The 27,136-nt window shown below is 39.8% G+C and overlaps 2 protein-coding genes across 6 annotated transcripts in view; one reads left to right on the forward strand and one right to left on the reverse strand.

Annotated features, from left to right (window-relative positions):
- The window catches only part of LOC106994212 (uncharacterized), a 395,709-nt gene that overhangs the window by 298,844 nt on the left and 69,729 nt on the right, over positions 1-27,136 (reverse strand). The gene's annotated exons all lie outside the window — the stretch shown is intronic.
- Positions 1-27,136, forward strand: part of RXFP2 (relaxin family peptide receptor 2) — a gene marked incomplete at its 5' end in the record, with an annotated part of 70,676 nt that overhangs the window by 20,541 nt on the left and 22,999 nt on the right. Inside the window, 9 exon segments of the mRNA NM_001195757.1 lie at positions 2,378-2,455; positions 5,707-5,812; positions 6,622-6,693; positions 15,643-15,714; positions 16,341-16,412; positions 18,518-18,589; positions 19,652-19,723; positions 22,846-22,917; positions 23,833-23,904. Coding sequence (NP_001182686.1) covers positions 2,378-2,455; positions 5,707-5,812; positions 6,622-6,693; positions 15,643-15,714; positions 16,341-16,412; positions 18,518-18,589; positions 19,652-19,723; positions 22,846-22,917; positions 23,833-23,904 — 688 coding nt within the window.

A 27,136-nucleotide genomic window follows, 5' to 3' on the forward strand; every position in this document is an offset into this window, starting at 1 on the left:
AGGGATACTTCAAGGACGTAACCAGAGAAAATCTTTATAAGATGATGACGCTTGGATTGAGAACTAAGAAAGAAAGAAAGAAAGAAAGAAAGAAAGAAAGAAAGAAACTATGAAATATTCTAGAGGGGCAGAATTCTAGGCAAAGGCAACATCAGGTGCAAAGGCCCAAGGCTGACTGAAACAGGATGATGTGTTTGACGGTGTATGACTCAAGCAGAGTGAACAGGGGTATACACAGGCAATGAAGGGGTAACCAGAGGCCAGATAACAGAGCATCTTATAGGCCAATTTCAGCTCTGTTTATTGAAACCTAAAAAATATTTTTCTCTGGAGGAGACTGATGCCAAGAGAGGCTGATATGTCTAGTTAATCAGAAAAAATCCTGCGTGTTTTCTCCCACAGAGAGCTACCTCTCTTCAGCACTGCCCAACCACCCACCAAAGTGGGGCAGCAAAGCCCACGGCATGCATCTCTAGAATCTTCTGTCCTGCCCCTGGGTACTCAGGCATGCCTCCCTCTGAGGGACACAGCCTCTGCCCACACTTCCCGTGGATCACTTCTACTTATTCTTCAGGGCCTGGTTTAAGTGTCTCCTCCTCCAGGAGGGCTTCCCTGGCCTCCCTGAAGCTGTATCACCGTTCTAGGATGGCCGCAATTTATCTGTGTTATCACAGCACCCTGGGTGTATCTGTATGCTGCACAAAGTAGAATGCCTTATCTTTTCAATGTTGTTGATGTTGTTTCTTTGTTTGTTTTTGAGATGGAGTCTTGCTCTTGTTGCCCAGGCTGGAGTACAATGGCGTGATCTTGGCTCACTGCAACCTCTGCCTCCTGGGTTCAAGCGATTCTCCTGCCTCAGCCTCCTGAGTAGCTGAGATTTCAGGCGCCCTCCACCATGCCCAGCTAATTTTTTGTATTTTTAATAGAGACGGGGTTTCACCATGTTGGCTAGGCTGGTCTGGAACTCCTGACCTTAGGTGATCTGCCTGCCTCAGCCTCCCAAAGTGCTGGGATTATGGGCATGAGCCACCGCGCCCAGCCCTTATCATTGCATTTATCTTCCTAGGTAGGAACTCCTTGAGAAGAGGCCTCAGTCTTATCACAGACCTTAGAGCAGTAGAGTGCACAGTCAGTGCTTAGTTTTGGGGGCAACTCTCTGGATGCCAATGGGCAAGTTACTCAAATTCTCATCCTTTCCTCTTTGCTGCATGGGAACCAGAAGCCGTGAATGTTTACCCCATGAGGATTTCTGAACCCAAATTAAATAAAGCAAGTGAGGTAGCATCATAGTAGAATTATTGAGAATATTAATAAGAAATAGAAATAAAGATTCCAAGGATCAAAGCAGACTGTGGGCAATTATTTTAATTTACTTAGGTATTTGTGTGAACTTCAGTATCTTACCTTATAATGCATATTTTATTATTTTATAGCATATACTGAAATAACAATACTTCACAATTAGGCCTCCTTTTTTAAAAATATGATTTATCAAAAAGAAGAGGAAAATTTGGCAAATAAATTATATGTACATATGACAAATTGACATTAATATATGACAAATCGAGGAAATGTTATTTTTCTCAGCAGGACTCAAAAACCTTTATTATTTATTTATTTATTTGAGACGGGGTCTCCCTCTGTCACCCAGACTGGTGTGCAGTGCCGTGATCACTGCTCACTGCAGCTGTGACCTCCTGGGATCAAGCTATCCTCCCACCTCAGTCTCCCAAGTAGCTAGGATTACAGGTGCGCACCACCACGCCCAGTTAATTTTTTATTTTTTGTAAAGAGAGGGTCTTCCTATGTTTCCCAAGCTGGTCTTGAACTCCTACATGCAAGTGATCCTCCCATCTCAGCCTCCCAAAGTGCTAAGGTTACAGATGAGCACCACTGCACCCAGAAAAAAGCCTTTAAGAAACTTTGCCCTTGCTTTATTAAAAAAAGTCGGATGACATAAATGTTATCAGAACTCAATAATATATCTATCAAGTATGTTTCTACATATACAGCAGGATGCACGTGACAAAACAACATTCAGATATTTTCTTCGGAGGTTCTCAAAGTTAAGGTCAAACGTGGAAAATGTCAGTATTAGAAATAGTTGATATTTTCCAAGACATTTATATTTATGTAAAATAATTACATACTTGCATTGCAAATTTTATGGCACATACATTTGGTGTATTTTTCATGTAAAAAAGGGACACCTTGCAGATGTTTGCCTGACTTTTTCTCCCTTACTATGTATTTAAAAGATCAATCATTCTAATACTTAAACATATTTAAGTTTAAAATCATTATCAAATTGTTCAACTTTTGTAAGACGGTATTTAATTTCTAGAATAAGTGACACATCTCAATCATCATTTCACAGGTGACACTAGTGGATGGGCGACCATATTTGGCACAGTCCATGGAAATGCTAACAGCGTGGCCTTAACACAGAAGTGCTGTAAGTGGTTTTGATTCAAAGACAGTATCAGCTTTGTGAAAAACATGATTTGTGATGCACAGATTTATATAGAGGGTAATGTGACAAATTCCCTTTGCAATTTCCATTTTAGTTCAATGTATTTCACTGGCTAACAGGTCTGTTGTCTGCCTGTGGGACTGGAAAGATAGAAAAAAGAAAACAACCATCTCCGTTTATGCTATTTTCATGCAGTACTCTCTGATTGCAAGAATATATAAGTATTGAATAATTGTGACTCATAGTAAAGTTCTTATTCCTTTTCATTATTTTCTTCAAGAAAGATGTTAGGCACTGAGAGGACAACGATGACTAAGACGGAGTTCTAACCCACAAACACCTCACATGTAGCAGGAAAGACAGTTCCTTACAAAAGCAGTGATGATATAATATTATTGCTAAAAGGGAGGAATAATGTTTGCACCAGGGAATGGGGAAGCCCATTGGAAGAAATGATGGCTGTGCTGAGGGTGGGGAAAGATTGCCAGAGAGGATAACATTTGAGATGGACTTTGAAGTCCTTGGATGGAGGAAAGCTACGAGGTGACAAGACGAGCAGGGGAGCAAGATCAGCAAAACACTGGGGTCGGAAGATGCGCAGCAGGCTGCAGGATGCCTTTTCACAACCATTCTGAGTGCATGAGGTGGACGGGCAGGAGCCGAGCCTAGAAGGCTGGGGCCAGCCCATGAAAGGTTTTGGTGCACACATTGAAGTGTGGCCTCTATCCTGTAGATAGAATTTTACGGGGGGATGTGTATATGTAGAGACATAGATATATAATTAGGAAGATGAATGTACAATTACATACATTAGTATGTATATGTAAATATATGTATATAACATATGTATATCAAATACTTCACTAACAGTATTTTATGTACTTTATAATACCAGTTTATAATGACCACTTATATACTTTATAATGCACAAGAATATTCTGTATGAAAATTAGAAACTAAAAAAGGATAAGATTAAAAATAAATACAACCAAAAGCTCTACTATTTTCTACCTAACCCACAATGAGTCGTCTTGCCCACATCCCATTTTCAAGGTTACTACTGTATACAACAGGCAATCATCATAGTTTTGGGCCTAATGTTTGTTTGGTTTGGTCTTATATTTATTTTATTTTTTAATGAGGAGGAAGAGCACGTGATCAGAAATGTATGTGAGGAAGATTATTTCATTAGAATTGCAGAGAATGAATTAGAGTAGTGAGTCTCAGCCATGGCAACAGTGCCTGCAAAGAACGTCTGACAGTGTCTAGAGACTTTTTTTTTTTTGAGACAGGGTCTCACTCTGTTGCCCAGGATGGAGTGCAGTGATACAATCACAGCCCACTGCAGCCTTGAACCTCCCAGGCTCAAGTGATCCTTCCACCTCAGCTTCCTGAGTAGCTGGGACTACAGACATGCACCACCATGCCTGGCTAATTTTCATATTCTTTGTAGAGATGGGGTCTTGCCATGTTGCCCAGGTTGGTCTCAAACTGCTGGGCTCAAGCAATCCACCCATCTCAGCCTCCCAAAGTGTTGGAATTACAGGCGTGAGCCACCCATGCCCAGCCTGGAGACACTTTTGGTCATCCTGATGGAGAAGGGTGGGTTGCTGCTGGCATCTGGTGGGTAGAGGCCAGGGCTACTGCTGAATATCCCACAGTGCAAAGGACAGCCTCCCAGGACAAAGAACGATTGATCCAAAATGTCAATCATGTTCAGATGGAGGAGAAAGAATGATGATAAAAGAGATACTGGATATTATATTTATTCCAATCCCCAGGAAATGCCATTGAGAAGACTGAGGTAGAGAGAGATGCAAAAGGCGTTTCAGAAAAAGAATCCACAGAGCCTGGGGGCATGACTGGCTTGCAGGTGATGGAGGGTAAACAGTTAATGCTCACATTTCTGGTTTTGGCGACACACCCAGCTTGACCCTATGAAATTATTCTATTGGTAAATAAGTTTCCAATCACAGGTTTTCAATTTAATCATATAAGCACTATTTCAATGGTGGTTATGTCAATAAATATTGATATAAGCATATGAAAGTTATCTTTAGGAAGTTGAACTAATTAACATATATGTATAGACAACATAAAATATTTTCAAAAATTTATACACTAAAAGCATCTTTTCCATTAAGTATATACTCAGTAGAAGTTTGTTGGCTTTACTAATAAAATTCAGTAAAATTTATTTTTAAAATAACATTTGGATAAGAGTGATCTAAAAGAAGCAGGGCAACTAAAAAGAACTTATAATTACATTAAAAGAAATAACAAAATAAATTCAAAAATAACTCTCACATTCTTAGCTCTATCATACAAATATTCATAGGCTCAGAGGAGAAATCAGACTCCAAAAATACTCTCTTTCTCAAAGTCTCTCTCTCTCTCTCCTCTGCCCTCTTCTCTCTCTATCACACACACACACACACACACACACACACACACACACACACACACACACACACAGAGTGATTGTCCTATGGACCAGTTTGGCCTGGCTTCTCCTTAGATTTCTCACTTCTTTACATGCCATTATCTTAGTAACTATGTAAGTCCCTTCAGAGTACATCCTGAATCCTTTCTTCTGAACGCTTCAGATAGCTAGATCTTTGGTTATCTCAGCTTTGCAGCTTCTCTATAACTTTTACCTTCAACTTTCAACTTCATAGTGATGAAAAACAAAGAACCAAAATGAAGGAATATCTGGCTGGATGGATTTTAGTAAAGTGCCAGTGTTGTTATGGTAGAACCTGCATCTCAGTCTTCTCATGGTTCTTAGGGAAGTTTGAAAGAAGAAAAAAATTGAATCTGATTTTAAACAAAAAGCATTTATTGAGCAACTATTTTATGGTATTCAAATGAACTGAACTGACTCAGTCATATCCATTAAGAATTAATCATACTAATGTTTTTCATTGAAGTGAACTTAATCTTGCTTCACTAGATGAGTTATGCTAGTTAACATTTTGTGCGTTTTTTCTAATCACTTGGTAAACGTCTCTGAAATGACTACTAGAAGCTAGAACTGAGATTAACACATTAGTCTACATTTGAGTAGGAGAGAATTCTTATTTACTTTTATTAGGGGCTGAATGAGTTCATTTAACAGATGTAAATTTTATACATTCAATGAAAAGAAAACAGTATCAGTTATTAAAGGCAAAGTCATAATTAAAGAAATGTATTTGTTTGCTAGTGAAATCTTACTCTTTTTGTCCCATTAGTTCTAAAACAGTATCCACAATGCTGTGACTGCAAAGAAACTGAATTGGAATGTGTAAATGGTGACTTAAAGTCTGTGCCGATGATTTCTAACAATGTGACATTACTGTGAGTAAAACTTAATTATTGGTGATATTTGTCCCTATAGTCACATGAAAACCAAGGAAAAAACCAATAGTGTTGCGTGTGTGTTAGCAAAATAATAGAAACTCTGTTTAAAACTACCAGTCATCAGATAATTCTCCATGCTTCCTATTCAGGGGGAAAAAATGATTTACACCCTGTATGTTAGATTAGCCTGGATCAGTTAACTCATAAATGTCTGTGGGCCTGGAGTTCTTATTTTCAATTGTTTTCTGATTTATGTATGATTACTATTGTGCTTGTGCTGAAATGTTTTTGTTTTTAAAAAAGGAAGCACGCTTACTTATTCTATGCCATTTTTAACATTGGTAATCTATCCAAGACTGCAAAGATATAAAACATCCATGAAGCTAGCAGATATGTTATATCATGCAAAATTTTCTGTACTTTGCATAAAGTTATTGAAAGCCTCAGGAATGTGCATTCATGTCATCATTTGGGCATGCAAGAGTGGGTTGGGATCTTTGGTTGGTTTTTGGTTTGGTTTGGTTTGTTAATGCACCCAGAGAGTAAAAACAAAGAAGTTAAATCACCGTGGACTTTCCAGTCTGCTATACTAACTAGATACATTTGTCAAATATTTACAAACCACTTTATTTTGCTATATAAACTTTTCATTCTCCCATAAAAAATTTTTAGTTATTGTCATGTTCAAGTATGGATTAGTATAATGGACATCATCAAATATTCTTTTCCCAAGCATGTGGCTTCTAGGGAAGAGCTGGGTTGGTCATGAAAATCCATAATGAAGTTTGCTTTACATGTTATTTTAGGTCTCTTAAGAAAAACAAAATCCACAGTCTTCCAGATAAAGTTTTCATCAAATACACAAAACTTAAAAAGATGTAAGTAGCCATTAATAGCATATTTATTTTTTAAAAAATCCTTTTGGTTGTATAAGATGTTTTTGATCTAAAAATAAAATAAAATATCAAGATTTTTATCATTACATTTATGTTTCTAAATGTAATTAAGATTAGAAAATAAAACATTTAAAAGTATGTTATCTTTCCATTTCATAATTTAAAGGAGCTGAACCCATTTTATTTAAACTTTTTCAGAGAATTAACTTGGAGTCGAGGTAAAACATCTCAGTAGGAAAATACACAGTTCTATTATTTTCCTCAAGATATTGGGAAAATGACATTGCACATTCAGAGGCACTTTTTCACTTGAAAAAATGAGTGACAGCATAAACAAGAACAATCAGATCATTTCAAATACATAATGATAGGGTACAGACATCCCCCAGGGTGTTAGGAGTGAAAACATGGGAGTTGTGCAATCAGTGATATTAACATATCTGAGGAAAGAAAATGCCAATAAATAGGACATGATCAGCAGAGAAGGTATTCTGTGACAAAGAAGGGCCAATATGCTTCCAGAATCATCCAAGAAAGAAAACCGTGAACTGTGAAATATAATCCCTAGAGATGATCTCTCTTGGAGGGAAGGATGCACCACAATTTTCATAAACAATTCCTTTGCTTTGATTCCCTACTAACCAAGCAACCTTAGGATGATGAATTTAGTTTCCCAACGTCTTCATTTTAAAGTATTTGAAAAGCTGCATGGCATAGAGAATAAAAGCATTCCTGTAAGTGGGATGGGATGCTTTCTATTCACATTTATAAATCAAGAATATTCAGGTTCGTGTATCAGTCATTTGTAAGTTGGATTGGTGTCTGTCAATCCCTCTGGGCCAGTCGCTCTGGGGCGCTGGAGGGGCTACACCTGCTGAGATGATCATTAGACTAGATAACAAAATTAGCAAGAGAATGCTGTACACTCTGCAAGCCCCCTTGGCGGTACCATCATCTTATTGTGTTATCCTTCAGTATCCAGCATAGAGGCAAAAAGTTTCTAGAAATGTGAAATTTGTGAAAATCCAGGAATAAAAATTATCTGAATCTTTGTTGATACTGGGCACACACATTTGGTTTGAAATACCATCAAGGATTTTGTGTTCCTGAATTTAGGTACAGATTTCCTCATACAAGAAAAGAAGTAGCTACTGGAAGTCCACGAGGTAGAACCTTGTGTGAATATCAATACTCAATCATACCTGGGTTTGACTGTGGCCTCTGTAAAGCCCAGCTGCTCTCAGACCTGTTGCTTCATCCTAAAGTATGTGGGTATGTGGTCATGTCATTGTCACACTAGAGTAGCTATGCATTGACTCTGCATGTCCAGATTCCTCTAGAGAGGAAATTCTAACCACACTCTTCCTAGTCTTCCAATAAATCCCTAAAATCACAACCTGTTCATTAGATGAATCAATATTGTCTTTGCACTGCCTGAATAACACATATGGGAGGAAAAATAGCACTAGCAGAAAGGAAGGGAAGAGATTTTTTGTTTCAGAATTCTTGTTTCATAGCAATTGAAATTCTATTTTCTAGAGTCATAGAAGTTTTAAGAATTTCTAATTAAATCTTTTCATTATACACGAAGTAACTAAAGTCTGCAATGGTTAAATGACTCACCTAAGATCTACAACTAGTAAGTGGAAGACCCAGAATTACAGCCAATGTCTTCTGATGTCCAAAGTAGTGCTTACTTTACCATAACAAGAAACCTTAAGAGGGAAAGAAATTGTTCTAGCATTCAACTGAATTTCTACCAGCACAGACTGTCCCACCCCATGTAGAATTCCCTTGTATATGTTTTGCCCCCTAATTTTGGGCACGCTGACTTCTGGGGAGGGAGCGGGGTCACCAGAGGCTCAAGCAGGAGGGTTAAAATTAAGACTTCTCAGGCCATGTCCTTCCTCGGTCTATTAACCTATAACTGTGTTCTATGCCAGTATCTCCCTCTGCGGTCCCAGTCCCTGCTAGCCCACTGAAGAGAATATAGAAGCAATTTAATAATTCAGGTCCATAATTTTCCAAGTGAAAAAAGATAGAGATTAAACTTTATTGCCAAGATTAGCTAGCAATTTCTCCAAGTAAATGTTTAATTCTGCTTTGTCAGAGAAAACAGGCACCACATCATAACCTGAATATCACCTGACAGGGCTTCTCCCCATGCAAGCTGCTATTTGATCGTTTGCAGGCATTAATTTTCCCAGAGACTAATAGAAAAGAAGTTATGAGACTCTCATCAATAAACATTCATCAAGTGTTTATTATATGTAAGATAAAGCCCAGGGGATAAAACACAATTGCTTACAGTCATCTACCACTTTTTAAAGTTTACAAAGAATTCCAATATTTGGAATTTTCATCCCCAAAGTCTGTGAGGTGGGGCAGACATCATTACAGCAGTTTCAGGAATCAGGAAAGCCACTTGGGAAGAGAGGTTGTTTGCCCAAAGTCAGTCAGCTGACAAGTAGTAGAGACTGGCCTCAAACCCAAACCTTCTGACCATGCTCCTTTGGAAGCCCACCCACATAGTCCAGGCTCAGAATGTGTTATTATCAATGAAACCACCCAGTAAGTAAACTTTGATTTGAAAATAACTCAAGTTCTTTATACTCAAATATCCTAGAGCAGCTCATAAGCTCAACAATGCTTTCTTAAATCTCCTTTCCTCCCCATCCCCTTTACCCACATTCCTCAACTCCTCCTGCTCTTTTCCAAACTCCCAGAAAAATAGCCCCCAGCAGCAGTCCTACTTCTTGTCCCTCCTGTCCATCTACTCTTACCTTCTTCTTCCCAATCCTCATACAATGACCCAAATAACAAATGTGGCAAATACCAAACCATCCCCAGGAAAGGATGTCAGGGGGAGGAGGAAACCAGGTGGGCCTCAGTCAGAACTCTTGGTATCCGGTAGAAGGAGAGCAGCAGCTAGCAAGATCCACATATTCATTTACTCCTGTGATGAATATTTATTGACACCTACAAGGTGCTAGGCACCAAGGATACAGCATGAACAACACCGATGAAAAGCCACAGATGAAGTTAAGCTTGTGGAGCTTAATTTCCAATCAAGAAAGATAGTCAATAAACAAAGTTTAAAATATACAATTTGTTAGGTGGTGGTGAGGGTTAAAAATCAACCAGAAAGAGGATTAGAAGGTGCTGGGGAAATGGAATTTCAAACAATTCACTAATAACTTTGTCCACATTACCACTGCTCAAGGTGCCTCTAAAGCTCCCCATCATTCCTAAATTTACCCCCAAGAGACTGCTCAGAACACATCTAATCGGTCTTCTACATACGTCTACAGATATTTAAGACTAGCTGTCATCACCCTCCACCACACCACAAACCTCTTCCCTAAGTATCCTCAGTTCTTTATATTCCTCCCCAAAGGACATAGTTTCAAATCTTTTCATCATTCTGGTCACAATAATCTGCATATGTTTGCCTACATTTGTCTTGATGGGTGACATCTAGAATAAATACACTGTTATCACTGTAACATGACCGAGGCAAACAGGGAAGAACTCGCATCCCTTTCCATCTGCACTCTATATGCCCTATGATTATATTGCTCTTTTGATGATTTCTTGATACTCTTAACTCCTACTGATCTATAATGTCTAATCCCATGCCCCATGTGTTGCTGCTAAGTGATGTGTGTGCTACATCCTGTACTCATGCACTTAGTATTTGAGAGGTAGTTGTGGGTGCTTAAATATATCCCTAGTCAGTTTCATCCTGTTTGAGTCAGCTTTTCTTACCGGAGAGTGAAGGTCTTTTTGTGTTTTCCATCATAGTCATTACTCCTCTCATAATTATGTCATCTGCAAATAAGATTAACTACGTTCACCCAGGTCATGGAGTAAAATATTGAAGAGAACAGCACCAAACTGTCTTTCTATATTCCTTCATCACCATCCTTCAGATAAGAATATGTATCATTCTTTCTTTTGTCCATAAAAAATTATAAAACTGCTTGATCAGTGCCCAGCAGACATGTAACAATGTTTATCACATAGTTTTGCACAGTCTTTCAAAGAAGAAAATGAAGTTGGTCTACCATGTGGTTTCTTGTGAACTGTCCTGGTCACTTTCTCTTTGAGGCATAGACAAAGTAGCATCATATTCACCTGTTCTATGATCTTCCCAGGACCAGCATTGAGCTCATCCAACCACAGCTTGTGAAACCAACTTCTTACCTTTTTGAGAACTTAAGACTACATTTGCCATCTTTTACTTTCCAGCTGCTCATCCTTTCTCTGGATTCCTCAGCAATTGACCATAATTTGATATTCTCATTTTTTGGCATTTCTCAATTTCTAGGAGAAAATTTCCAAACTAGAGGGCTTTAATTAATTTTGATTAACACCTTCTACCATCTTGGGCTTTCACTGAGCTGCCTGCCATATAGCCTTTCCATTTCTTCAATCCTGAGACCATCTTCTTTGATCCAGAAGACGGGAACAAAGTAGGAGTTGAGAAATAAGCAGTTGTTCCTTTTACATTATCTCATAACATTATAAAACAGGTTCCAGGAGGCAAACTGAGACTTTCCTTAAGACTTTCTTGCTTCTACAATAAAACTAGATACACATTTTTATTGCCACAGTATTCTCTACTGTTTGAGTTTTGCACATGACTCGGGTCAACTACAATTCTATTTTCATGAAGCCCTCTCACTTTCCCTCTTGAAGGAATAACTCTCTGACCACCATATGCTCCTCACGGGCTGGACGGCCCTCCTGGTTCTCTCTTAGTCTACTGAGGCCTGTGTTGTAGCATACCTGGTAAGAAACCCACAAGGATTAATGAGTATTTGCTGAGTGAACGATGGGTAGGACTAACATGTAGAACTAAAGAGAAGGTGGGGAGCATCTTCACCAGGGAAAAGAAAGAAACATAAGTAGAAACGTCCAAAGGATGTTGAGAAGAGAGTGAACAGGCAGTTTGCCTAAAGGAAAGGCATCCCCCCGCAGCAGATGATGGAGCATATGCCGGAGAGGTCACTGAATCATCATGATTGTATGCCAGCTAAGACATCTGAATTTTATTCTGTTTCAGCAGAGAACAGATATGCACAAATATGTGTTTTAGACTGTATTGAGCTAATAAAGTTAATCTGCATATTTAACAGATTATATCCTATGACAGGGGTATCCCCAGACCCTGAATCACGGACGGCTACCAGTCTGTGGCATGTTAGGAACTGGGCTGCACAGCAGGAGGTGAGTGGCGGGCGAGCAAGCAAAGCTGAGCTCTGCCTCCTCCTGTCACATCAGCAGTGGCATTAGATTCTCACAGGAGTGTGAACACTATTGTGAACTGCACATACAAGGGATCTAGGTTGTACACTCTTTAAGAGAATCTAATGATAAATGTAATGCACTTGAATCATCCTGAAACCATACCCCCTCCCCATCCATAGAAAAACTGGCCAGGCACGGTGGCTTATACCTATAATCCCAGCACTTTGGGAGGCCGAGGCAGGTGGATCAGTTGAGGTCAGAAGTTTGAGACCAGCCTGGCCAACATGGTGAACGTCTCTACTAAAAATACAACAAAAGCATTAGCCGGGCGTGGTGGTGTGTGTCTGTAGTCCCAGCTACTTAAGAGGGTGAGGCAGGAGAATTGCTTGAACCCAAAAAGTCCAGATTGCAGTGAGCCGAGATCTCATCACAGCGCTCCAGCCTGGGCGACAGAGCATAATTCTGTCTTAAAAGCAAAAAAATAAAATAAATAAATAAAAAGAAGAAGAAAAATTGTCTTCTACGAAACCAGTCCCTGGTGCCAGAAAGGTTGGGGACTGTTATCCTGCGAGATCCCCAAATTTAATGTCAAGGCAGTCTCCTGTCTGGAATACTCTGAATATTCACAGCGGAGTTGAGGTCATTTAGGCATCCAAAAAAAAAAAAAAAAAACACAAAAAAAACCAAATTCCTAAATCAAAATTAAATCTTAATTGCCAGATGAATAAGTGTTGCTTAACTGATCTGAATGCTTTTACTATTGATCAGTTTATTCATTTTAATAATCTTTTAAAATGTCAGGCCTTTCTAAATTGGGGGTGGATGCAGTTTCAAATGACCTTTCAGAGAAATAAAATACAATTTGTGGGATTGACTATAATACTTTATCACTGCTACCATGGAAACAAACAGCAGTTCTCCTCCTTATTGTAACAAAAACCTTTTATAAATTAGGAATTCCTTCTTAATCTGGGTTCTTGTTAAATACAATCACTGGCAACAAAACGAAATTCAAGGTGTCTGCTTGGCTCTTGAATACAAAATGGCACATTCAAAAATAGCCTATAAACATGCATGTCATTAAAGCATTTATTTGCTTTAGTTTTGGGTACATAAATTCCTGGCATTTCTGCTTGAAAAGTCCTGACAGCTAAAACAGCAGGAATTCATGAACCTGTAAGTTATTCTTAGAAAAGGCATTCAGTGTAAAGTATATTAAATGGGCTCATATCTCAGCTTTGAATAAAAAGAGGGCACCACTTGCCAAGTTGTCATGTTTCCAGATATCCCCTCACATTCTTTAAGCTACTATTCTGCAAAGAAGACAGCAGAGACTAGAGGATGGAGTTCAAGTTCAGCAGCCTAAGTCTGAGACATGGAATGTGGGAGGGACTACAGTTCTCTATGGGGTGGCAGCCAGCCAACTAAATAGAAGATGAGAAGCTCTTCATTATGTAAGAGTTTGAGTTTTAAGTGATGTCAGTGAAGGGAGATAGGTTGTACACATCAGATGAGTTGTGTGGATCATTGGTTTTACTCTTTCTTTCCCTTGACTTATAAGAAAAAAGCATAAGGTCAAATTCACAATTTGCAACTGCACTCATCTCTTCAAGATGTGACAACATGTAGGTAAAACATACATTCCATTTTTGAATTTATCATCCTGAATAAAATGTGAATAGCATTAGTTAAGTAGTGAATTGTATATTTAAGAGAAACTTCAATATACCTACAATACAGTATTTTGTTCTTTTTCTATTTTCATTTGCTACTGTAACATAATTCATCATATTAACTTTCATTGCATCAGTCTCAAGGCTCTGAAAATGCTAAAACAGATATTGATCTGTGTGAGTTCATCCTATTCATAGCAGAATCTTAAATCAAAAGCAGAATGTATGCTGCTCTGTGAAGCATCTCCCCACAGATATGGTACAGGGAATGGGGGTTAAGATGGCACAAGGTCACACTGGGTTTCAAGTTTACTTTGCAGGATTGAAATTGATGCTCTGCATATTACCACAGATGTAATGCTCTGTAGTGCCAACCCTTTGCACATGGAGGAACATAGGGAGAATGACAATGTTTGTAAAGTACTTGGGGTGAAAGATAGTGTTTGCTGATAGCTGGAAGCCTGCCCTAGCTTTTTTTTTTTTTTTTTTTCCTTTCCAATAACCTTTATTTACTTTCATTTTCTTTTTTTAAATTGAAGTTAAATATATATAATTTACTATCTTTACCATTTTTAAGTGTATAGTTTAGTGGTAATAAATATTCATTTGTGCCCCTTCATCTCCCCTCTTCCTGGCCTCTGGTAACCACTCCGATCTTGGCTTTACCTGCCTCTCTTGAGGTCTGAGAGAGTCACTATCCTGGCACTCTTTTCTTTTTTTTTTCTTTTTTTTTTTGAGACGGAGTCTCGCTCTGTGGCCCAGGCTGGAGTGCAGTGGCACCATCTCGGCTCACTGCAAGCTCCACCTCCCGGGTTCACGCCATTCTCCTGCCTCAGCCTCCCGAGTAGCTGGGACTACAGGCGCCCGCCACCATGCCCGGCTAGTTTTTTTGTATTTTTTAGTAGAGACGGGGTTTCACCATGTTAACCAGGATGGTCTCGATCTCCTGACCTCGTGATCCGCCCGTCTCGGCCTCCCAAAGTGCTGGGATTACAGGCTTGAGCCACCGCGCCCAGCCATCCTGGCACTCTTATAACACAATCGTGACTCAGAGGCAAAGGCTGGGAGCTCTGCTAGGAAATAATCATGGTATAATAAAATTCACAGTATAGCCAGATGTCAAATGAGCATGTGATCTACAAATAGTTTTGCAGTAGACTATCATAGCAATGAAACAGCATCATGTAATAGTTTAGGAAGCAATTCAAACCAAAATAAGAGAAATGGAAGCCATTCAAAAGACTACGTAACAATTTGTTACTATTAGTGTAGGTATTGCCTGACCCTGAGAGCCTTCAGAGAATAGGAATTCAGAGCTAACTTCCCATTGTACAATGAAGACAGCAAATGGAAATTATTTACTTACATACTCCTGACAGTGCAATTATGGAATCAATACTGTATTGTTAAGTTGCTTCAGAGGTTCAGTCAGTCCTGATCCTGTGACTTGAAATTGGCATACCTGCCCTGGTTCAACTACTGATGTCCTTTGATATTCTGAGTACCTAACTTGCCTTGTCCTTCTCACTTTGCATCATGAAATAGAAAAGAATTAAAACTTGCCCTCTCCTTTATTCACGGGAATAGAATAAAGATAAATGGGGAGTTAAAGGTGCATCTCTGTGCACAAAGAGGAAGAAAGTCCAGCAGTGAGAGGCTGGCTAGTCTCACAAGGCCAGAAACTCCTACCCGTCAGAACAGGATGGTCACCGTAGTTCCAGTTTGCCAAAACAAGACTAGATCCTTCCGCAGACACATCACACCGGAGTTCAGTGGTATGAATCAGAAATCCCTCAATCTCATTGCACGAGTACTATGAGAAAAGCATTGGCTAGTTCATAGCCATTTCTCACTGCCAACATCTCCCCAACATGAGAATAGGACATTGTACTTTATAAGGCAATTTCATAGTTGTCTTCAGGTAAAGAAAGTGGAGAACATGTTCAACAACCTAATATAGTCCATAAACCATAATCACCTGACTCTCCTATCTTATTCCTACCAGATTTCTTCAGCGTAATTGCATTAGACACATATCCAGGAAAGCATTTTTTGGATTATATAATCTACAAATATTGTGAGTAACTTTTTTCTCATATTGTAGGTATAATTTTAAGTAAAGACTAAAAGGATAGAACGGTACTTTTTCAAGCCTCAACTTGATCGTAGGGAAATGGGAGGAATAGGTTATCACAAAGTACTGAGATTAGTTACTACACTGAAACAATTATTAAAAGATTCCTACCTTTACCAGAAGACATATAAAGGTTCTCCTTAAGCTTGTCTTCTCTAGCTTGGGTCGCTTCCGCAATATTTTAACATTTTATTTCTTTTCTAACTCTTGATAACTTGCTATGTATTTTCTCAAAATGCTAGTCTACCAAGGATGTCACCAAAAAGGACAAAAGCAAAAATTGCCCCACATACTTAGTTATTATACCCTTACAATCTAACATGATGTAATATCCCAAAATATTTTAGGACCACTTTATCTGCCCCGGCCCTGGTGTTGCACACACTGGGCTTGTGGTTATCTGTACCTTCTGGATACCCCTTGAATTTGCCCCCTCTGCTCATTCAGCCGAGTGCTTTCAGAAACAGATGTCCATATTCATAATCATCATCAGTGACTCCTATTCTAATTATATGTGACTAAAATGGGGTGTTGAGTTTGCCTAATTAACTCACCCATGCTCTTTGTAGATATCTCAACCACAACCGCATCACAACTCTCAGACCTGGAATATTCAAAGACTTACATCAGCTAACTTGGCTGTAAGTACTCTAATTCTTCTTTCTCCATAAAGGATCCTAGTCTTGATGATATACAACAGTGCTCATATTGTTTCCACTGTTTGACATATCTTATTTTTATACTTACTTTTCTGATTGTCATATAATCTGCAGAACTTTACCCAGGCAATTCAATGTCATGTCAAGTAGTGGTTATGTGAAAAGAAAGCTGGCCAAGCTTCTTTAGGAGGCCTTCTGAGCCCTGCAGTAGGCTTGCTAAGCCATCCATCCATCCAGTGCTCACCAAGGGCAGGAATCCTCAACCACAGGACTACTGACATTTTTGCTCACTTAATGCTTGTTTTGGGGAAGGGTAGGGTGGAAGGTCAGAGCATGTCCTGTGCATTTTAGGATGCTAAGCACCATCTGTGGCCTCTACCCACTAGATGCCTGTAGTATACCCCTTCTCCCAAGAGTTGTGACAACTAAAAATGTTTCCAGACATTGCTGAATGTCCCTTGGGAGGAAAAATTGACCTCTGCTGACAACCACTGTACTGAAAATAAGCAAGTTAAGAACTTGTTCTGCTTTCCAGAGCATTCAGAGAGAAGTCTGAAAACATGATAGCTTGTGGTATTTCACCACTTTTCAGACTTAGCCACCAGCTCCGTTCCAAGAAACCTCACGTCAGATGTCTGTGCTTTCACCAGGAAAATACACAAGGGGCGGTTAGAAGGCTTTCTGTATTGTTTGCCCATTTTCTGCAGGTTGGCCTGGTCTAGTGGAAAAAGCCAGGGCCTCAGCTTCATCCAGGCCCTTCTGTGTGCCTTGCCCTTAGTCCCATGCTTAGTCTTCCAGGCAACTTTTCTTTTGTCTTTTCTTTTCTTTCTTTTCTTTTCTCTCTTTCTCTCTCTCTTTCTTTCTCACCCTTAGCCCCATGCTTAGTCTTCCAGGCTTTCCTTCCTTCCTTCCTTCTTTCCTTCCTTCCTCTTTCTTCTTTCTTTCTTTTCTTGCTTGCTTGCTTGCCTGCCTTCCTTCTTTCCTTCCTTCCTTCTTTCCTTCTTTTTTTTTTTTTTGAGACAAGGTGTCACTCTGTCATGCAGGCTGGAGTGCACTGGTACAATCTTGACTCACTGCAGCCTCAATATCCAGGACTCAAGCAATCCTCCCACCTCAGCCTCCCGAGTAGTTGGAACTCCACGTGTGAGCCACTATACCCAGCTAATGTTTTGCATTTTTAGTGGAGACGGGGTGGGTCTCACCATGTTGCCCAGGATGGTCTCCAGCTCCTGAGCTCAAGCGATCTGCCTGCCTCATACTCTCAGTGTTAAGATTATAGGCATGAACCACCGTGCCCAGCCCAGGCAACTTTCTTAATTTTCCTAGACCTCTTTATTTTCATCTGTAAACTATAATTCCTTTTCAAGAGGGATGTTGTGAGAATTATATCACATAACAGTTCCACAGGCAAAGCTCCTGGCATATAGTAGGTGCTTAATGTGTCTCCCTTCTCCCAATCCTGCCCTCACCAGCCACTGCAAGTAAGAGGAAACACAAACTGGCTTCACAGGCAACAAGAGGAATAGAGGCCTATTTCCCCTTACTCTCATTTCTTCTACAAAATACAGTTTAAAACAGTGGTTTGAATATGCAAATAGTTTCACTCTTTCACCCAGGAAGCTCCTTATGGATAGCATGACATCCATCCATTGATTTATACACACCTTATTTAATACATCAGTTTAACACCATGAGACCAAAGAACCCTCTGTGATTTCCTAAAAATTATATTTTTGTTCATCCTTCAGCTCAATCAGTAGGTTAGAGCATTTATGGGGCCAAATGCATTCAATACACAGAGTTTGTGCCAGACCCAGGTACCCAGAGGTGACAGATACAACCTGGGTCGTTAAGTCCAGCAGGAGGTGGAGGCAGCAGGGAGAAAGCAAAACAATCAGGATCCAACTTGATGAGTGGGATGGAAGCTGTAGGAATTTGGAGGAAAGAGTTGCTCCAACCACAGAGGGAAGGGACAGGTGAGCCAAGTATGGAAGCACACAAAGGAGTAAGCCAGGTATTGAGGGGAGGCAGGTTTTATTTCACAAATGTCTCTAATATTGGAAATGTTTCTTGATACATTTTATCAGAATTCTAGATGACAATCCAATAACCAGAATTTCACAGCGCTTGTTTACGGGATTAAATTCCTTGTTTTTCCTGTAAGTATTCATCAACCTTTCAATATGTCTATCGATACATTGCAATGACATCTAGCACTAGCTTACAAAAAGAACTTTTAACAAAATCAAGCCCACAAAAATTTTTATTAGTCAAAACTTCTCCTGTGTTCCCAGCCACAGTTATTGTTAATATAACACTTTCTAGCCATGGCTCAAAGGGAAGAGCTGACCAGACTACGATGAATATTTTAAGCCTACTAGTTGATTTTTCTATCCCCTTTAATTTCCTTTAGTACTAAGGCATGTTTTTATTTGCAGTGGTTGACCAAAGGTAGTATTAATTTTCATATCCTAACTACTTTTATATTTTCTTAGAATCTCCCAGGAGTTCATTTCCAACTCCGCTTTTAATGGAGGAAAATGTGCCTTTGCCCAGCAAGACTCACTGAAACTTTCAAAATCTTTGTCCTACCAAGAGAGTTGTTCTCACAATAATATTTTCACTGTTTATTAATACACTGGAATGATTTATCAGCAGGGGATTATTATGTTCCTTTACAACTGATCATATAACATCATTATTTTTCCATTTGTCAAAAGGAATCACAATATCATAAATTAATCGTGCAGCTTAACATGCTCATGAGTTGTTTTCTTTCCCCAAATTCCCCCTACTGTCACTTCTCCAATTTAATGCAGTTTCCAATGTGGCCCTTTAATATTATAAATGATTAATGATGCCCTTAAGAAGAAACTTTGGATGTATGGCCCTGAAGTTTACAACCTGAAGTTTACAAGGAAAATTGCCATGAACTTCAAAATTATTACCCAATATATACTTCTGTTTCATCTCATAAAATTAAACTGTGTAACATCTGTTCTTAGGATATGTATCATACTTATGCATTCATAGTTTCTTTGACAATATCTGCTCCCTAATGTTTGCCATACACATATTTTAAAGACCATTTTGAAATAGCTATATATGTTCTTTATCATATTAATTTTAGCATGCAAGTTTTGAAATTTTAAAATAATAAAAAGACTCTCCTAAAAGTGTCATATCATTTTATTTCTAATTAATATTTTCTTTGTGTAAAGGTCTATGGTTAATAACTACTTAGAAGCTCTTCCCAAGCAGATGTGTGCCCAAATGCCTCAACTCAACTGGGTGTGAGTATTTATTTAGGAATTAATTTGTTATTTGCCCTGATTAAGGAAACTAGCCATAAAGTTAATTCAAGGTTACCTAGAAAGTCCATCTATAATTTCTTTCCCAAACCAAAATCTGATCATATTACCTTCCCAGTTTCAAAATTATTTGAGGGTTCCCAAAGGGTGAGGGTAAAGTTTGACCTTCCCTTTGAGCATCCAAGACCCTCATTTTCCATTCCTTACCCCATCTAGATGCTGTCCCTGACCCTCCTATGCATGTATCAAACTACTGCTCCTACAGTCAATTCCCTAAGCATATTGTTCCTTGGACTTAAAAAGTCTTGCTCCCTTATTCTTTTGGATAACTTAAACATTTCCTTCAAAAGACAACTTAAACATCACCTCCAGGAAGCCATTCCTGACACACAAACCAGTTTCAGCAGCCGCCTATGTACTCCCACCCATTGCATCATGTACAAAACTCCACCACACAGACCATTTTCTACACCTCATCCCTATCTCAGGGTACTATCACCATATAGTCATTGGGTTTATGTCTTTTTTTTTTTTTTTGAGATGGAGTCTCACTCTGTTACCTAGGCTGGAGTGCAGTGGTGCGATCTCAGCTCACTGCAAGCTCTGTCTCCTGGGAACAAGTGATTCTCCTGCCCCAGCCTTGTGCACCACAAGGCCTGGCTAATTTTTATGTTTTTAGTAGAGATGGGGTTTCACCATATTGGCCAGCCTGGTCTTCAAGCCCTGACCTCAGGTGATCCACCTGCCTCGGTGCTTATGTCTTCTGTACTGTTCCATAAATTCTGGGAAGGCAGAAACCTATCATGTGATTTCCTACCCCAGCATCAGGACAATGACAAGCACATAATAGGTGCTCAATAAGCCTTTGTTAGAATGGATGTACCAAACCATTTCTACTCCTTATTAGCTTTTAAACAATACCCATTTAAAACATTCATTTAATTTACGTCATAGCTTCACCACCATTACCCACCATTCCCTGCCACATACACCTTCACAGTCTTCTGCAGCAACCAGGATTGTCATGTCCATTGCTTTCCTGTTCTGTGAAAATGATGATGGTACCACTGCTGGAACTCTTCTCAGTCAAATCATGGAACTCAAGACCCACAAGATGATAAAGTTTTAGTACTTCAGCTTTTGATCCTACCTGAACTAACTTCAAAATCTCTTGTTACAATACTATTAGGTACTGTTGTGTTTATTTTCTGATGTTTATTTTTATGTATTTATTTAAATACATGCTGTCAAAAGGCTTCTAAAACAATAGAGGTCTCACATAAGTGTGCCACTATTAAAAATGGAGATAATGACCTGAACACCATGAGAATAAGAATAGGTGAAAAGAAAATACTTAGAAACTAAACAAGTGCATATACACAATGGGAAACACACAGGAAAGAGTAAAGGTAGCAGACAAATATCAGGGGCTCAGCATGCTCTCCCTCCCCAAAAGGGACATCAGTCAGCAGCAGGTGAGGAACCAGCCTCAGAGCTCAGGGTTCCTGAGACACTCATTTTCACAATGGGCTCCCACAAACACGTGGGAAAAAATAGACACGCAATAAAAACACATAGGTAGCAAGACGGCCTGATTGCAACTGATAGCCTTTCAACACAGAGGGTAGGAAGCTGAGAGGCCAGGAAGCTGAGAGGCCAGACAGGAAGAAAGGCCAGACAGGAGAAAACCCGTTCTGGGGAGGGTTTTCCTCTTCGCTTACTTGCTATCAGGTTGGACAATTGCTCCCACAACCCCAAAGTGTCCTACTTCTGAGATCATGAAAAACATTTTTTCCATTCTATGTCACAATATTTGGATTTTTAGGAGAGTACGGTGTTTGTTATTTTTAATCACAGTATATTGTGTGAAAAAATGTACATCTCAAGTTCCTATACAAATCTCCAAGATAGTTTTAAAATGATATTTTCTTAAAATGACAAAGGGATTGGTGATTTTAGTGTGACTATGAGAAAAGTTCAGAAGCAGAAAAGTAGCTATTGCCATATTTGGGGAAGACTGTAAGGAGCTGACTATGAAGAGAAATCAGGAGACTTGGCAGAAAAATGGGCTGTTTCTTAGTCCTCTGCATTGCTTGAAACAGGAATATCACAGTGTTGCGAAGGGCACTGTCCGAGTATGTGGGATGCCACTGACCTGCAGAATTACCTGGCAGAATGAAATCTCCCCAGCAGTGCTTGTCAAACGTCAGCATGCATCGTAAACAACGAGTGGACATGCTGAGACACAGACGGCTGGACTTCAGTGCTAGAGTTTCTGATTCAGTCGGTCTAGGGCAAGAATCTGCATTTCTAGCAAGTTCCAGGCAGTGCTGAGGCTGCGTCCATGCCATTTTGAGCAGTGTTGCCCTTGGCATTAGCGTCCTTGAGGAATCACAGAAAGAGCCTGCACTTTGGCATCACACAGATCAGGATTCGCATCCTGACTCTGGTGTTCAGTATGTACAGGATAACTTTGGCCTGAGATTCTCCTTCAGCAAAACAGAGACAAAAACGTCTACCCGATGTTGGAGGGAATGTGAGGATGTAATGATCAATGACGCCACACACGGTAGTTAAGTGTCTAGGCTTCAGATTCTGACAGATCTGGGCTGGGTCATTTCTACCACTTACTAGCTGTGTGGTCAGAAGGAAAGTAAATCACCAAGAGCCTCAGATTTCTCTTATGTTAAATGGGGGGTAATAACAGCAATTTGGCAGGAGTGCTGTGTGATGCATGTAGAACAGCACCTGGCACCATAAAAGCCCAATCAATGGTAGTTTATGATGGGTTGGGCAATATTATAATTAATAGCATAGTGTTCAGCACAGAAAGACACCCACTAAATGTTAGGCTGCCCTTTCCTCAATTTTATTAACATTAGTTGGAAGGGAGAAAGAAGCATAATATTAGTTATGCTTGCAATATTAGTACTAACCTTGCAATACTATAATATTAGTACTAACCTTGCAATAATTAGGAGGAAAGCATAGTAACAACTGGAATGAAGTAAAAATAAACTTGAGAACTGTTTTAAAAAGTATCTCTAAGCAAATGATTTGTACAAAAAAAAAAATTAAAATTATCTTTCCTCCATGACTTCCAGGGATTTGGAAGGCAATCGAATAAAGTATCTCACAAATTCTACGTTTCTGTCGTGCAATTCGCTCACAGTGCTGTAAGTATACAATGGACTTCACTAAATGAGGGGAAACCCTATATATTTGGAAGTCAAAAAGAAAACATTGACAAAGAATTTTAAAGTAGCATTTTGTTTACAGCCTTGGTCTGACACTGCAGTGCTAGAAAATGCACACACCGATTTATTGATTTGGATGTTGGGGCTGAGCCTCAAGTTAAGGTGCCCACCCTTTAGGGACATCATGTGACTTCCTTATTTCTGTGCACCTTCTCAGCTGAACTGGGACCTGAAAGTTCCAGTTTCCTAACCCCGTGGTCACCAAGGAAGGGAAATAATGTGTGTGAAAGTGGTTAGCTGTACAATGATTAGCCAATGACCCTTAGCATTTGATGTCTTTCTCCCTAAAGAAAAAAAAATCATAATTTCATCTAAAAGGAAAAACATCGAAAGCATTCTGATTGGCCAAAGATTCAGCCTCATGATTCTGATCGCTGTTTCTGTTTTTATGGGGCAGGAAGGCAGATGGTTTGGTCAATCAGTGCATTCGTGCTGGAAAGCTTTGAAACATGAGTGTTTTGGTTTTGTTTTAATGATAGTTTTCCACATTTAGTAAGCACTTAGTAATGTTTGTTGATTGGATGGGTGATTGGAAAAAAGAATGGAAAAGGAAAATTAAAAGAGACATTTTCTAAAATAATTAAATCCAAACAAAGTGCAGCTTTCTAGACCGCACTCAGGACCTCAAATTGCTCGTGACAGCACTTCCTGAAGAGAACATGGGGATGTCCACGGTGAGAAAGTCCCGCTTTAGGTTCCACTCTAAAAGACGCCTCCCTTGAAGACTTCAAAGGAGGCTTATACAATTCTGCCTGGATCAGTGGCCTCTCCCAATGAGAACTGATTACTACAGCAGACGCAAACCCACATGCTGATTCTCGCCATGTCTTACAGGTTTCTGCCTAGAAATCAAATTGGTTTTGTTCCAGAGAAGACATTTTCTTCATTAAAAAATTTAGGAGAACTGTAAGTAGCGTCGTCTACTAGGAAAATATGATTGCTTCTTCCGAGATTATAAATTTAAATGACTAGTGAGACTGCTTTGCCACTAGTAGCAATCAAAATCCTGTAGACTATTGGATATTAAAAATCAATTAAGAAAACCAACATTATCCTGAAGTCCAAAGCACATTCAAATCAGACAGTGGGCTTAATACGGATTTAGCCTACCTTAGTTACTCTACTTTTCTTTGGGTGATTTCTTACTTATGTGTGTTTGGGACTAAATGAGTTTTCCATGGCTTCTTAAACATAGGGATCATTTCTTTCTACTGGCTGGAGTATAGTTAATTCCCAATAAATGTTTGATAATGAATAACTGACTAACTGAAATAATATTAATTCGTCATAACTGAACAAAGGAACAAAGATGCTTACTACTCCTTGAGAAATTATGACTTATATAGCAGGTGAAGCAAATCCCAATGTTGAGAATGAGGGTTAGACTCACTGAAAAAATATTCAGAGAGCTCATGTGAATTTTTTCTGTTCAAATATTTGTTTTATGGATCTAAGCCTTTTAAAATCATTTATCTTGCTATTAACTCATTGCTCCCCACATAATTGTGTATCAATGGAAGTTAAAATTAAGTCTCTTACAATGCACATAGCAGTGATTAGGATTGAAAACTCATGTTTCTGATTGAGGCCTTAAAATGGAAATTAGTTTCTGAATTAACCTTTCCCCATTCTTTACACACTATTTTGAAATCCAGAAAGGACTAGAGAAAATAACTCAATAGCAGTAATCTAAAAATAACTCATGAATAATTAAGGTAACTCAATGTAATTAATGAGAATCATAAATCAAATCCACACATATTTATGAAGTGCCTGGTATGTGCAAGGTACTGCGTTAGAACTGAAAGAACTGAAAGTATGGTCATTTTATGGCAAAAACGTAAAGGCATCTCACCTGGAAAAGACTTCCTCTCACAGCATTCCTTCCCAGGCTGTGGAGGGTGACTGTGGACTTGGGTTGCACGGTGGGGTGGAGGAATAACCCAGTACAAACAGAGGGGTTTGTTGTTTGTTTGTTTGTTTTGTTTTGTTTTGAGATGGAGTTTTTTGCTCTTGTCGCCTAGGCTGGAGTGCAATAGTGCGATCTCCATTCACTGCAACCTCTGCCTCGTGGGTTCAAGTGATCCTCCTGCCTCAGCCTCCTGAGTAGCTGAGATTCCAGGCACCCGCCACCACGCCCGGCTAATTTGTTATTTTTTATTTTTGTATTTTTAGTAAAGACAGGGTTTCACCATGTTGGCCAGGCTGGTCTTGAACTCCTAGCCTCAAGTGATCCACCTGCCTTGGCCTCCCAAACTGTTAGGATTACAAGCATGAGCCACCATGCCTGACCCAGACGGGTATTTTATATATAAACTTAAGGAAACAGTGGTACAGAGCCCATATTTTTAAACTTTTTCTAACCCTCTTCTCATCCTACATATAGGCAGAGGCACAGCAAAAATAAGAGCCCACTTAAGAGATGCCAGCTTGCTATTAAGATCTATAGAGATCCATTGCAATTCACTTAGCCTCAGAAAGCTAAAAGAAATTCAGAAGCTGGTAGGCTTAACTTGAACAAGGCATTCATATGTCTTGAGTTTACAAATGTTAAATAATTTTACTGTGCCTTCATGACAACAAACCCATAAGGGAGGAATAAGCACAAGTACTTGAGGCCCCTGAAGTCCTTTCCTCCAAAAGAGTGTGCTTTATTTTTCTGGGTAACCCTTTGAAAGGCATTTTCTAGGTGTATGAGATCATCATCATATTGCTTTATTGTCAGGCTCTCTCTGGCCTGGGCGCACCTGTGGTCTCCCTTCTGGGCTGTGATCTAGGTGTGCTCCTCTTATCTGGAAGACCAGATGAGACATCTCACTTGGCAGGACCTCAGACTTTGGTGTCATGACAGCACCTCAAAAGCAACCCGTTTGAAACAAAACAAACAAGAGACCCCAACCCGATGGCCATCTTCTTCACCTGGACTTGCCATCTCAGTGCCTCCTTCCTGGCAGCCAGGCTTGAAGACCATTCCATTTCCCTCCAGCTTTCTCTTAACACGTGTTCAGCCAGACCCTGAGCCCTGCTGCTGTCCCCCTCAACCCTCATTTGCTCTCACCTGGTCCATCTAGAAGTTCCTGCCTGGTCTTCCTGCCCTAACTCCCAGGCCTTGTTGCCTGTCCTTCATGCTTCTGACAGAATAATCATTCCATAACCCGGAGCAAATGATGCCATTGCCCTAGTTAATGTTCTCACTCCTTGTTGCCTGGCATTTAGCAAAGTCCTTGACACAGTTCTCAAACATTAATGTGCCGAAGATTCACATGGGATGTTGGCTTGTTACTCGGCTCCCTCCCAGAAAGTCTGATGTGATAGCTCTGGGGTGGGCCCTGGCGATGTGCTCTTTTCATAAGCATCCTTGGGGACTTGGATGCTTGGACTGTGCTGTGAAAACTACTGCCTTGAAGTGCATGCATGGCCTTCCCATCTTTTTTTTTTTTTTTTTTTTTTTTTTTTTTTTTTTTGAGACGGAGTCTCGCTCTGTCGCCCAGGCTGGAGTGCAGTGGCCGGATCTCAGCTCACTGCAAGCTCCGCCTCCCAGGTTCACGCCATTCTCCTGCCTCAGCCTCCCGAGTAGCTGGGACTACAGGCGCCTGCCACCTCGCCTGGCTAGTTTTTTGTATTTTTTAGTAGAGACGGGGTTTCACCGTGTTAGCCAGGATGGTCTTGATCTCCTGACCTCGTGATCCACCCATCTCGGCCTCCCAAAGTGCTGGGATTACAGGCTTGAGCCACCGCGCCCGGCCTGGCCTTCCCATCTTGTCTCCACGTACTCTCCATGACGTCCTCTACCTCTCCCTACATCTTCCATCCTCTACTCATGTTGGATCACTTCCTGACTCCTGAAAGTGTCACTGAATTCCAAGCATCTGTGCTTCAGATCATTTTTTACACCCACCTGAGAAGGTGTTCTTATTTTACCCCACCTAAAATCATCAAGCTTTCTTCAAACACTTCCTAATGTCCCAGGCCAAGATCGATGACTCTTTCCTCTATGTTTTCTCTGCACCTCTATAACAGCACCTGTTTGATTCTTTCCTTGTTTTTATCTAGTTGCTACTCTAAATGGAAGCTTCTTTACAGAAAGAGCTAAGTCGTAGTTATTTGTAACTCCCACATATACATCAGCAGTTCCAGA

The sequence above is a fragment of the Macaca mulatta genome, chromosome 17 (assembly GCF_049350105.2).
Source record: "Macaca mulatta isolate MMU2019108-1 chromosome 17, T2T-MMU8v2.0, whole genome shotgun sequence".
NCBI classification, from domain to species: domain Eukaryota; kingdom Metazoa; phylum Chordata; class Mammalia; order Primates; family Cercopithecidae; genus Macaca; species Macaca mulatta.